At 41.7% G+C, this 12,021-nt stretch overlaps 1 protein-coding gene across 1 annotated transcript; it reads right to left on the reverse strand.

Annotated features, from left to right (window-relative positions):
* Window positions 1–390: 390 nt before the first annotated feature.
* On the reverse strand, window positions 391–3,008 carry LOC109213452 (protein JASON). Its single transcript, XM_019377249.1, has 5 exons — window positions 2,721–3,008; window positions 2,066–2,163; window positions 1,937–1,972; window positions 789–1,842; window positions 391–700 (listed from the first exon to the last, which is right to left on the reverse strand). Exons 1-5 carry the CDS (start codon window positions 2,802–2,804, stop codon window positions 626–628), a joined length of 1,347 nt encoding a protein of 448 aa, XP_019232794.1. The 5' UTR covers window positions 2,805–3,008; the 3' UTR covers window positions 391–625.
* Window positions 3,009–12,021: the final 9,013 nt, after the last annotated feature.

Genomic DNA, 12,021 nt, shown 5'->3' on the forward strand with positions numbered 1-12,021 from the left:
TTGAGAAATTCAAACTCAGAATGCTAAAATTATATAAAAGCAGCAACATGATATTAAAGGACATTACACTGATTTAGTCCTGTATTCATATCGAAATCTTGAAACCACAGAATGGAAGGCTAGAAAGCAAAGAACAAGAGAAGAAAACTATGGTTGCTCTATATTAGGCTAAAGTCCTCCTAATCAACCATACAAGTCGGATTTTTGGAGGTATAATATGACCATAAGTGAGGAACAATCTTCTACGTAGTAAAGATCTCTACTGCAGTCGCATGTAAGGCAAAGTTGGTTAACAACTATGCGATACAATCTTGTGATCTTCACCACTGTGATCATCTAGTTGCTATTAATTTCATAAATCACAGTATCAAGGACCTAGAGATGATATGATTCCACAGAAACACAAAGTGACGAAGATGAATAGATAAATCCAGTACATAACCACTTATCATAGTTACAAAAAAGAATTACAACAAACAGTTTCCCCATATACCACTTTCAAATTCACATACACAACAAAATCCAGCAACCGTATAGAAATGTAAGCAACACACAATATAGAAATAAAAAATGTCTTACAAACAGGTGTGCCAGTTTAGATATACAATAATCAAGCTTTAGAGGCTTATGCAGCACCTTGTTTCAAGGCTCTGTCCAGTCTTGCCTCAAATGGAGTTGAATGCCAATTCACTCTCTTATCCTGCATTGTCATGAGAGCCTCTTAGTACCTAGTGATTGTGTGTAAGCAAGTTGTATCATTACTGAAAAAAACTTCATATCAACCTTACCTCTCTGTACTTGCTAGTTGAGTTTGGTATGCCTTTAAAAGAAGAAGCTGACCCGGAGTCTTTTGCAGACCCTGATGGATTCCAATAGGTCCCAACACTTCCTATGATAGGCATATCATCAGGGCTCCGACTGGGTGATTTCCTCGGGGAGGAAGACGCTGACATCTGTTTCAGCTCCTCAACCGTCAAGGCACCTAAAATCGGTCTGTCTTCAAAGCTCATCACAGAGTTGGAACCTTGTGACATGCTCTTTTCTGAGCCAGCCTTCTTAGTATTGTCAGGTGTAACCAACCAATTTGAGAGACTAGCATCAACTCCAATTTCTTGATCCTTAGGCTTTGGCCTGAAACTAGATGAAGATGATTGCTTAAATGTCGGTTCTAAACTGAATGAAGCACGAGGCCCTTCTACTTCTGAGATAAAATTTTCCTTCTGTGGCAGCATCTTCAAGGGTTCTGCTGCTTTAGATTTAATAGTTTTCCACTGACTGAGGTTTTCCACAGGGTTCAACACAGGATGGATATAAGCACTTCTATCTCTTACATATCCTTTTGTTTCGCCCTTTCTCATTTCCTTCTCAGGCACGCCAAACATCGCAGGACTATCCACTTCCTCCTCTTCATTCACTAGATGAAAGGACTTATCATCAGCCTTAGATCCCACTGATGCAGTTACCACTGATTCAGACCACACTTGAAGTCCACCTTCACAATCGGAATCCCTGCCGTAGTCTTCATCATCGAGATCATATTCGTCGTCCAAGTCACTGTCACCAAAATCCTCAGCCTCATCATCACTGTCTCTGCAGTTCTGATACCTGTGGTTTGGAGGGTATGATCCAACACTAGATATGGCTGAACCCTCTTCAGAGGAAGAGTTGGACTGGCTTGATTTAGCAAGGCAACCCTCCTCTTCTTCGTTTTCACCAGCTTTCTTGGTTTCGCGTAAAGAATCTGTACTTTCATAGATTGAAACAGGATCATATGTAGTGACCTTTGAATCAAAGGTAACTCTTTTTCTAGCACTCAAGCTCAGTTGTTCCTCAGACCTATCTCTGCATCACAAAAATCCATATTATTTAACTTGGTAAAATGTAGTGGAAAATATAGAAAACAAACTAAAGGTGCTAAATAAAGTCAATAACTCACTGTGCTTCTGCAACCAAGTTCCGAGACCCATCATCTCTACATCACAACAATCCATATCATTCAACTTAGTAAAATATAGTGGAAAAGATAGATAATAAATTTAAGACACTAGTAAAAGCAGTAACTCACCGTGCTTCCGCAACCAAGTTCTCAGAGAAGGGTTCCTTCTCTATGATGCTTTGTTCAGTGGAGATGGTGCTTTTTGGAGGATCCCTACAGACATGTTTCTGCAGCAAAATTTTAGCTTTTACTTTGTTTATATGAATCCCAAAAGAAAAAACAGATAAAAATCATAGCTCTACTAATTAGAACTTACAGGACCAAATAGTATACATAATCAAGAAATTTCCAGATTATCCACTTAATTAACCCTAATGGGAGTAAAACCATATACTGAACTTGACTATAGCTCAAATTTAGATCAAATAGGAGAGAATTTCAAGAATTAATTTTTCTTCTACCTTAGGAGTATAGCAAGTAATAAAGGGTCAGTCCAAGACACTCACTTAATCAAGAATCTGGAGTAAAATTTGATTTTTAACTTGTTTAAATGATTCTAAAAGACAAAATCATAGCTCTATCCATTTGCCCAAAAACTGTTAGCGTAGAAATGTCCATCATCATCAGCTTAATTAACCCTAAACCCAGTAAAACCAACTTCCACAATATAACCTAAAGCTGAAATCTTGCTCAAACACAAGAGAATTTCAGGAATTCACTTTCCAAGAATTTCATAAATAGAAAAACTAAAGAGTAACCAGAAGGGTTATTCTGAAAAACATACTTGGTCTGGAGGGATGACTTTGTGCCTCTGTTTGCGACGTTTCTTGTCCTTATCACCACCAAAACACCCAAGAAAACAACCCATTTAAGCAGCAACCCAAAATTGTTGTGAACTCAAATCTTGGTTTCAGATTTGGATTCTGTTCCAGCCAAGAATGGTGGAGAAATAACAAAGGGGTATTAGCCAAGAATCCTCATGATGATAGCAGAGGAGGAGCGTTTGAAACGGTCAAGAAATTTGGTAGGGAGGCTAAGACAGGAAGGGGGGAAAAGGGGTTTATTACTTTGAAAAAAGTGCAAGTGACCGTTACACTTGAGTGGATAATTGTGGGGTTTTTTTGTGCGAGAGAACAGCCTGTATTACCAACGTTACGTATCAGAGCCGTGGATTTTGTTACTTTATTTTTATTTCTTTCTTAATACTCCCTCCGGTCCAAAATAAGTGATTTTTTGGGTGTTTTCATACATATTAAGAAATTCACCTTTTAGTATTAGTTAGCAATAGAATTGACCATATTAACTTTTACTATCTCACATAAATACTCCTAACACATATTCCAACACTATTTACTCCATGGACAATGTAGGAAAAAAAAAATTAATTCATTCTTGAAATCTGGAAAAATTACTTATTTTGGACCACAAGAAAAAGGCAAAAAAATCACTTATTTTGGACCGGAGGGAGTAATTATTAATAGTGGTGGGTTAAAAAGAATTTTATAATATGAACTACCGGATAACTATTCATAATAAATGCAATTAATAAATCAAAATTTTAAAGTAAACAATTTGCTATAATAGAATAATAAAAAATCATACCATTAGTGCATATAATCTGAATCTTTTTAATAACCTTTTCACTTCTATTTTCGGAGGGACGAGATTCGAACATTATAACTCAAAGCAATCACTAACTCTACTGAAATAACTATAACCAGATTTAATTAGCCTATCTTATGAGATCCGAACCACATTATCTGGTAAATCCTTTTGTTATAATTTTTTTTCCTATTTTTGCAGCTCCCTCTAGGTGATGAAGTAGGCGTTTGGACATAAGAATTGTAATATTCCCAAAAGCGCTGAAAATTTTTTTTAAGTGAATATGGTATTTAAAATTTACCCCGTTTGGCCATAAGTTTTGCCAAAATAGATTTGAAATTTGTTTTCAAAACTCATGTTTGGCCATAAATTTTGCTCATATTTTGGCCAAATTCCAAATCTCAAATCTCAAATTCCAAAATGGGCCAAAATCCCAAAACTTGGGAATTATATACATGTTTTTCCAAAATAAAGTTGGAAAATATGTTTTGAAAACGTATGTCCAAACACATTTTCATCTTCAAACCAAACTTCACCCAAATCAGATTTTCAAAATAAATTTGGGATCTATGGCCAAACGCTAGCTTAAAGTTGTGTTTGGACATAAATTTTAGTTTGAGTTGTTTTTGAAGTTTTGTGAGTGATTTGAATGAAAATTTTGAAAAACAGCTTTTTGGAGTTTTTCAAATTTTTGAAAATCTCCAAAATACATCTTCAAATGAAAAAATTGAAATTTTATGAACAAACGCTGATTTAGAACAAAAGTGAATTTTTTTTTGGAAAAAAAGAAAAAAAATTGTATGTCCAAACGGGCTCGAAGTATTTCCTCTATCTCAACTTGTTGGGAACTAATGTTTATTAAAACTAATTTGATTAATTTTTGATATTAAACAGAGTAGATTTATTTTTTTGAAGCTAAGATTAAATATTCATAAGTTACATGAAAACAACAGTAAGTTAAAATACTCCTCGTATCAAAATGACAATTGAATCTTAAATGTTAGTCAAAATTCATTTAATTTTTCAAATATTTTAATATAGAGAGATTATTAATGGCACCCACTCTCCTTAAAATCAGGCAACGACACACATACTTTTGACTCGTCAATTATATTTGTTTATTTTATTTCTTATTCTCCTTCAAATTTTATAGGGATATGCAGTTTCCTCTTCCAGATTTAGCACTATAACTGCATTCTTATAATTGTTTTTCTCGGAAAGCTTTCCTTTTTCTTATTCACAATAAGCTAAGACATGTTTTAAAAAACAGTACTAAGTTGGATAAATGTCAAATTACCTAAGTGTGGTTTGTGACTTAACAAAAATTATTACTTCCATTTCTCCTCAAATTAGTTTGTGGGTAAAGTTGAATAAGCAATAAAAAGAAGTCAAAGTTGCGAAGCAAAATGTAGTTTAAAATAAAGAACAAGGTATATGTTTGACTTAAAATGTTATCGAACAATTTTTAAGCAAATCAATCAATATACAAGGAGGGGTAAATCATAGTCAATCATAATTAATACTAGATCGAAAGACAGAAGAGTAAAACGAAAGATTTAATAGAAATAATAATTGGGAGATTTCATTCATCATCGAAATTTACCCTGCCTCCCCTTGGAGAGGTCCAGGAAATTACAATTTTGTTGTCTTCTTCGAGAACTGTTGAATGTGAAGAATCTCCCTTTCTTTCTCCCTTTGGGCTCCATCGGCCCTCTCGGAGTCTCTCTCTCTAGGTGTTCTTATGTTGGTGGATGATCAAGAAAATGATGGAGAAGCCCCCCCTGGTTCGAGTCTTCTGCCCTCTATTTATAGTCGAAAATGTCTCATTCATATCTTATCTCGCCTGGGTCGAGGGGGTGATTTCCCCTCATGAAGGGATCTCGACCTCGACGCTTGTTTAGTGACCAGTGCGGGTCGGACGAGGTCGAGTTCATTAGCCGCCACTGCAGGGTAGTTGGGACAGGGTTATTACCGCCGTGGTCGAGTGGTCAGATTTTGACCAATACAGTTAGTCCCTCCGTCTGTTAGGGTCGTATCCTACCGACCTCGACGGACGGATCATGTTTGTGACGTAATCATATTGAGAGTGATGTGCATATTATTCCTTAGTCATGTCATGAGTTTTCGGAACGGCCCGGAGGGGTCTCTCTGATACACTTGTACCGTTATGACGGTATCGAAGCTGAAACGACGGTTGATAAATGGAGCAGCACTTCGTGTAAGTAGTCATAGTAGCGCATGTTCCCGAGAAGCTGAATCGTTTCACGCCTGGTTAGATCCTAGTGGCGACCGTTGGTTTTTGCGCTCAGAGAATTCGTGTCCTATAAATTGGATGAGCCTTGTCATTTGTCTCTCATATTTCTTCGCTTGTCTTTGAGAGGATTTTTAGGATATCTCTCTCTTGGTCAGTTTGAGCTTTTTCTTTGCCTCTTCTCTTGCAGCATTCTTATAACCTTTCTATCTCTCCAACAGAGTTCCCTTCTCTTCCTCTGGGTTAACGATGGCGAGAACTTCCTCTCACGATAATCTTCCGGCTATCCCGCCGGCGACTGAGGATCACGCTCCGGCAGACGGGGATTCAGACCTGATGGAAAGCGAGGAGGTCCCTTCAGTAGAGGAAATTTTGTTCCGCCCGGGGAAGGCGGTGGTAGACTTCAGCGCCGATGGGGGCATGGAGCATGTAGATATTAAACCCCTTATGGGGGAGGTCGGAATAAAGGAGTTGAGGGAGCGATGGGGCATTCCCAGTTACATCGAGATGGTACCGGCCACAAAGGACGAAAGGGTCCAGATAGACCGTCCTGGGATCTGCTCGTTCTACGCTTATCCATTCCTTGTGGGGTACTCACTTCCGCTTCCAATGTTGGTGGTCGACTTCTGTCGCTATTATGAGGTGCGCCCTGCCCAAATTTCTCCTTATTTGTACAAGCTTTTCCTTATGTTCATCAAGTACGCGGAGCTGGCCGGTCGTGAGGTCACTCTGAGGCACGTGCTCAGCCTATTTGCTCCTCAAAGGATTCGCGGCACAATGATCCACGCGCGTCCTCGTGGTCGAAAGGTTTGGTGGTCAAGATGGATGACAGGAACAACCGCCGTTTCTTTGATAATTTTCTCTATGTGCGGACCGAGCACCTCGTGGCGGACCCGACTGGGTTTCCGGTAGTGTGGAATTTTGCCCGTAAGTCTTCGCCCTTGGCTAACAGAGTCTGTTTCGGTCTCTTCCTCTCTATATCTTGTGTTGCATATACTGATTCATCTCGATGTTTTGCAGCCGAGAAGGTACCACCACCTCCTTTGGAGAGGATTCGGGAATGGGTCGAGGCCATCCTTCCCCATACAGCAGGAGTTCGTACATGGGAGACTTTTCTTTGGTGATTCGGACGCAGGGTCCTTACAGTTGAGATAACGTCCTTACTTTCTGAACTTTCTTCTGTATCGATCTTACTTTTCGAGCCTTGTTTGCCGTGATTAGGGAGGGTTCGCAGAGCCAGGACCCCTCAGTTGGCGTTCTGTCGTCCGGCTGCATCCGCTCGTATCAGTGCGGTACCTACAGCTCGTCCTTCGTCGAGGGCGGCGTCGGTGGAGTCAGTGGCTTTTACCACACCCACCCAGACTATGTCTCGGGATGAGGGCCCATCTGGCATCGTCCGTCCTCAACCTGACTCGCCGTCCACCGGGGAGGAAGAAGGGCCGTTGAAGAGGCAGAGAGTAGGTTTCGAGATGGCTCCCCCGATAGTGATCAACTTGGATTCTCCCCCGGCAAACCCAGAGGGAGGTGTTGCTGCAGCGTCTACCGCCGAAGGGGAGCGGATAGTCGGAGCTGCTCTCGTTAGCCAGGGCCAGGAGGACTCTGCTGCTACCACAGCCCGATCGGGAGTTCTCGCTGCGGATGTCGCAGAACATCTCGTTGTAGCGGAGGATCGTTCCCCTAACGCTACCGTCGTGACCTTGAGTGCGCCGCTATCATTTTCAGCAGCGGAGAGGGGGAAGAGTGTAATGGTCGATGAATACGAGTTTGAGTCTGACTTGGACCCTGATGACGTTCGGATGTTCGAGGAGGGCATTACCCACTCGGTGGTCAACGCAGAGAGGTCGGCCCGCCTCGTTGAGATTCCTGCCGACGTGAACATGTTAAGTCAAGGGGGTAGCCTGGTACCACAATTCAGCCTACTGTGTTCTGAGGCCGAGAACGAGTCCCTGAGGAGTGTTTCGGATGTCGAAGTGATGGACGAGGTGGCTGTGATGGGCTTACGGGTATGTTATATCAGGATTCAGTTTATTTCTCCTTTATTGTGGAGTGGGCATAAGTTTGACTGTTCTTCTTGTTTTGCAGACGTACATGTTGGAGGTAGAGAATATTCGTAGGGCCAATGTCCGGTCGAGGATCTTTTTGCAGATGCTGGGAAAATACAGTCGCTATCGCGATAGATGTCGCGAGTTGCATGAACGGTTAAGAAATGATCCCCGTAACCGGGCATTGGGCGAAGAGTTTGAGAGGAAGGACCGTGAACTAGTGCAGGTGCTCCGCAGCAGGAGTGAGCTCGAAGAGCAAATCCACCTCAAGGACGAGGAGCTCGAGGTGGGAAGAGGGGTCGCCGCGGAGTGTGAACATCTGCAGGGCAAGTTGCAAGCACTACAGTTGGAAATGGAGCAAAGCCAGGCCAGAGCTGCGGAGGTAGACTCTGAATGGAGAGTGAAGCTGGCTGCACAGGAAGGTAAGGTCGCCGATTTGGAACGCATGGAGAGGGATGCTTTGATGAGGGCGGCGACCTTTGAGGCAGCGGTTCGTGTTCATGAGTCCGAGCGAGAGTCGGAGAGGGCTACTGCGGCCCTTAAAGAGGCGAGGCTTGAGGAGAGAATCGGCAAGATTGATCAGGAGGCCCAGGACTTGTCGGATCGGGTTGCGGCCTTGGAGGAGGAGAATCAGCGACTGAGGGCCCTGGTCGGACCGTCCCGTGCTGCTGTTCCTCGCCAGGCTCATGAACTCTGGGTTTCCGCTGAGGCTCAGCGTGACATTTTCAAGAACTTGTTGGAGGTGGGCACCGTGTCTGAGGCGGCTTTCGAGGAGGCACGCCAGAAAGCTCGCGAGGCTCGAGCCAATTATGGATATGATATGGCGACACAGAAGCCGATGGTGGTGCAAGTGGTGATGACGATGGTCCTTATGGAAGTGATGATGGTGACGGTATTGGCGCCGAGTGAGAGAGACTCCTGTTTCGTTGTTTGTGTTGGTTTGTTTTCTTTGGTTACACCGATGGGTGTTTGTCTGTTCCTTGTTTTCTTCGTAGATTTTACTCTTTCGGCCGGTTCGGACCGGATGTAAGCGGCGATGGTCCGCATTTCTGACTCCGTTAATAAAGAATTCTTTCTCGCTATTTGCCTTGAATTTCATTTCTTTATCGGTTTGTGATTTGGTTGCGGGGGTGGAACTCGTCTTAGTTCGAGTGAGGTCGAACTTTGATACTTTGATGACGAAGGCACTTAACGTAAGTCCCAGTTCGAGCGAGGCCGAACTGTAATACTGCAATGGCGAAGGCACTTAACCTGAGTCCCAATTCGAGCGAGGTCGAACCGTAATACTTTGATGACGAGGGCACTTAGCCTAAGTCCCAGTTCGAGTGAGGTCGAACTGTAATACTTTGATGGCGAAGGCACTTAGCCTGAGTCCCAGTTCGAGCGAGGTCGAACTGTAATACTTTGATGGCGAAGGCACTTAGCCTGAGTCCCAGTTCGAGCGAGGTCGAACTGTAATACTTTGATGGCGAAGGCACTTAGCCTGAGTCCCAGTTCGAGCGAGGTCGAACTGTAATACTTTGATGGCGAAGGCACGTAGCCTGAGTCCCAGTTCGAGCGAGGTCGAACCGTAATACTTCAACGGTGAAGGAACTTAGCCTGAGTCCCAGTTCGAGCGAGGTCGAACTGTAATACTTTGATGGCGAAGGCACTTAGCATGAGTCCCAGTTCAAGCGAGGTCGAACTGTAATACTTTCATGGCAAAGGCACTTACACTGAGTCCCAGTTCGAGCGAGGTCGAACTGTAATACTTTGGTGGCGAAGGCACTTAACCTGAGTCCAAGTTCAAGCGAGGTCGAACTGTAATACTTCGATGGGGAAGGCACTTAGCCTGAGTCCCAGTTCGAGCGAGGTCGAACCGTAATACTTCGACGGCGAAGGCACTTAGCCTGAGTCCCAGTTCGAGCGAGGTCGAACTGTAATACTTTGATGGCGAAGGCACTTAGCCTGAGTCCCAGTTCGAGCGAGGTCGAACTGTAATACTTTGATGGCGAAGGCACTTAGCCTGAGTCCCAGTTCGAGCGGGGTCGAACTGTAATGCTTTGATGGCGAAGGCACTTAGCCTGAGTCCCAGTTCGAGCGAGGTCGAACTGTAATACTTCGACGGCAAAGGCACTTAGCCTGAGTCCCAGTTCGAGCGAGGTCGAACTGTAATACTTTGATGGTGAAGGAGTCCCAGTTCAAGCGAGGTCGAGCTGAATGATTATCTGTCTGACTGTGGCATTCAGGTTGCTTCAGGGTAATTTTCGATTCCTCGTTTGCAGTGCCTTTGCGCCGGTTTTCGGCCTGACACGGTATGAGGATGAGAAGGAGCCGAAACGGGGGGAGCTTCTCCACCTCCGCGATCCGGGAATAACTTCTTAGTGTCTCTTTTGCTTCGATCCGGGAAGAACTAAGTGCTTTCACTAGGAAATCCCCACAGACGACGCCAAATTGTTTGACTTAAAAGTTATCGAACAATTTTTAAGCAAATCAATCAATATACAAGGAGGGGTAAATCATAGTCAATCATAATTAATACCAGATCCAAAGACAGAAGAGTAAAACGGAAGACTTCGTAGAAATAATAATTGGGAGATTTTATTCATCATCGAAGTTTTTCCTGTCTCCCCTTGGAGGGTCCAGGATATTACAATTTTGTTATCTTCCTTTCCGAATTGTTGAAACTTGAAAGTGGAGAATCCCCCCTTATATAACGGAGGGGCTCTGTTTTAACTCCCGTAAAGATAAAGATAAAATAAATGCTATAAAGGGACCGATTGTTGCAAGGTCGTCCTTTGTACTGTTCTTGAGTCGTCCCCTTCAGCCGGACTTGTGTGTATACGGTTGGTCGTGCTTACTTGGGGACGTGATCAGTCAAATTCGACCACATACAATTACCGCCGTGGCCGAGTGGCCAGATTTTGACCAATATAATTATGCTTGTTTAGCTTGACGTAGTCAGTGATTAGTTTAATTATAGTATTATTTATTTCATTAATAAGGTCCATATTACCGAGTAAAGAAATATCTTAAAGTCATTTTCCAATAGCCGGTGCAAATAACAGACACAATAAAGTAGTTTTGTTACTCTTGCAGCATGAACTAATTGGTGTTGAATTTGGATGAACTTAAAGTTGTCGTCGAGTTTTTTAATTATTATTTTGCTTTTGTTATTATTTTTGTCTTTATTATTTTTAACATGACTTCCTTATTATTGTTTTTCTTATTCAAGCATACTTAGAAATGCTTGTCTTGAGCCGAGCGTCTATCGGAAGCAATCTATCTCTATATAGGGATAAGGTCTATGTACACATTATTTTCCTCAAGCTCCACACTGTAAGAATACGTTGAGTATGTTATTGTTAAAGTTGTCGTCAAGTGATGGGGCATTATAATTGGGATTTTTTCTTATCTATACCATATATGAAACCTTATTACAAAAAATGTGCATAATTTCTAAATTACCCGCCCAGTCCACATTATTTCTACAGTTTTTGTACCAATCATTAAAAGCTAATTAATAGCAGTTGTATCTTCCTATTTATGCAAGCTAAATTTTAGGAGAAGAATATTCTGAACAGATTTGGCGTGAATATTCTGAACAGATTTAGGAGAAGAATATTGAAACGGAAAGGAGATTTCTGTTTTTCATCTTCATCTGTTCTTCCATATATTTTCCACCATTGATAGCCATTAAAAAGCTTGAAAGCTTTGAATTCAAATTTGGGTTCTCAAAAATCATTATTTGTTTGGATTGGGTGTTGTTGTAAATAATTCGGAATATGTTTAGGAGTTTATATCTCAATTTTGAGGGGTTTTGGTGAAGATTAGACTTGGTTTTGACTGAGTTTCAGATTGAAACTCGAAGAAGAAGAAGAAGAAGACATATTTCCAGAAATTGTAGATAAATTGTAGTTAAATTGTAGAATTGTAGATAAATTGTAGATAAAATGTAGATAATTGTAGATAAATTGTAGATTGGGAAGACTAAACCTTCTACAAACCTTCTACAATTATGTCAAAAATGCCAATTATGCTACAATTGAAATGGGAATTGGGATATTAAAATTCAATGTATTCATTTTGTAGATATCTTGTAGATAAATTGTAGATTATTTGTATTCTGATTGTAGATGCATTATTTTCTGTTTTCACAAATCCAAAACGACTAAAGCTTCTACAAAATCTTCTGCAAAAAACAGTCTACA

This window comes from Nicotiana attenuata, unplaced genomic scaffold (genome assembly GCF_001879085.1).
Source record: "Nicotiana attenuata strain UT unplaced genomic scaffold, NIATTr2, whole genome shotgun sequence".
Lineage (NCBI taxonomy): Eukaryota > Viridiplantae > Streptophyta > Magnoliopsida > Solanales > Solanaceae > Nicotiana > Nicotiana attenuata.

Excerpts from the sequence above, each read along its gene's own strand:
- LOC109213452 (XM_019377249.1), bottom strand. The coding sequence starts at position 2,804 with ATGGGTTGTTTTCTTGGGTGTTTTGGTGGTGATAAGGACAAGAAACGT. Across the intron at positions 2,164-2,720 it reads AAGTCATCCCTCCAGACCAA|AAACATGTCTGTAGGGATCC; the intron begins GTATGTTTTTCA and ends ATTTTGCTGCAG. Across the intron at positions 701-788 it reads CAACTAGCAAGTACAGAGAG|GATAAGAGAGTGAATTGGCA; the intron begins GTAAGGTTGATA and ends ATGACAATGCAG.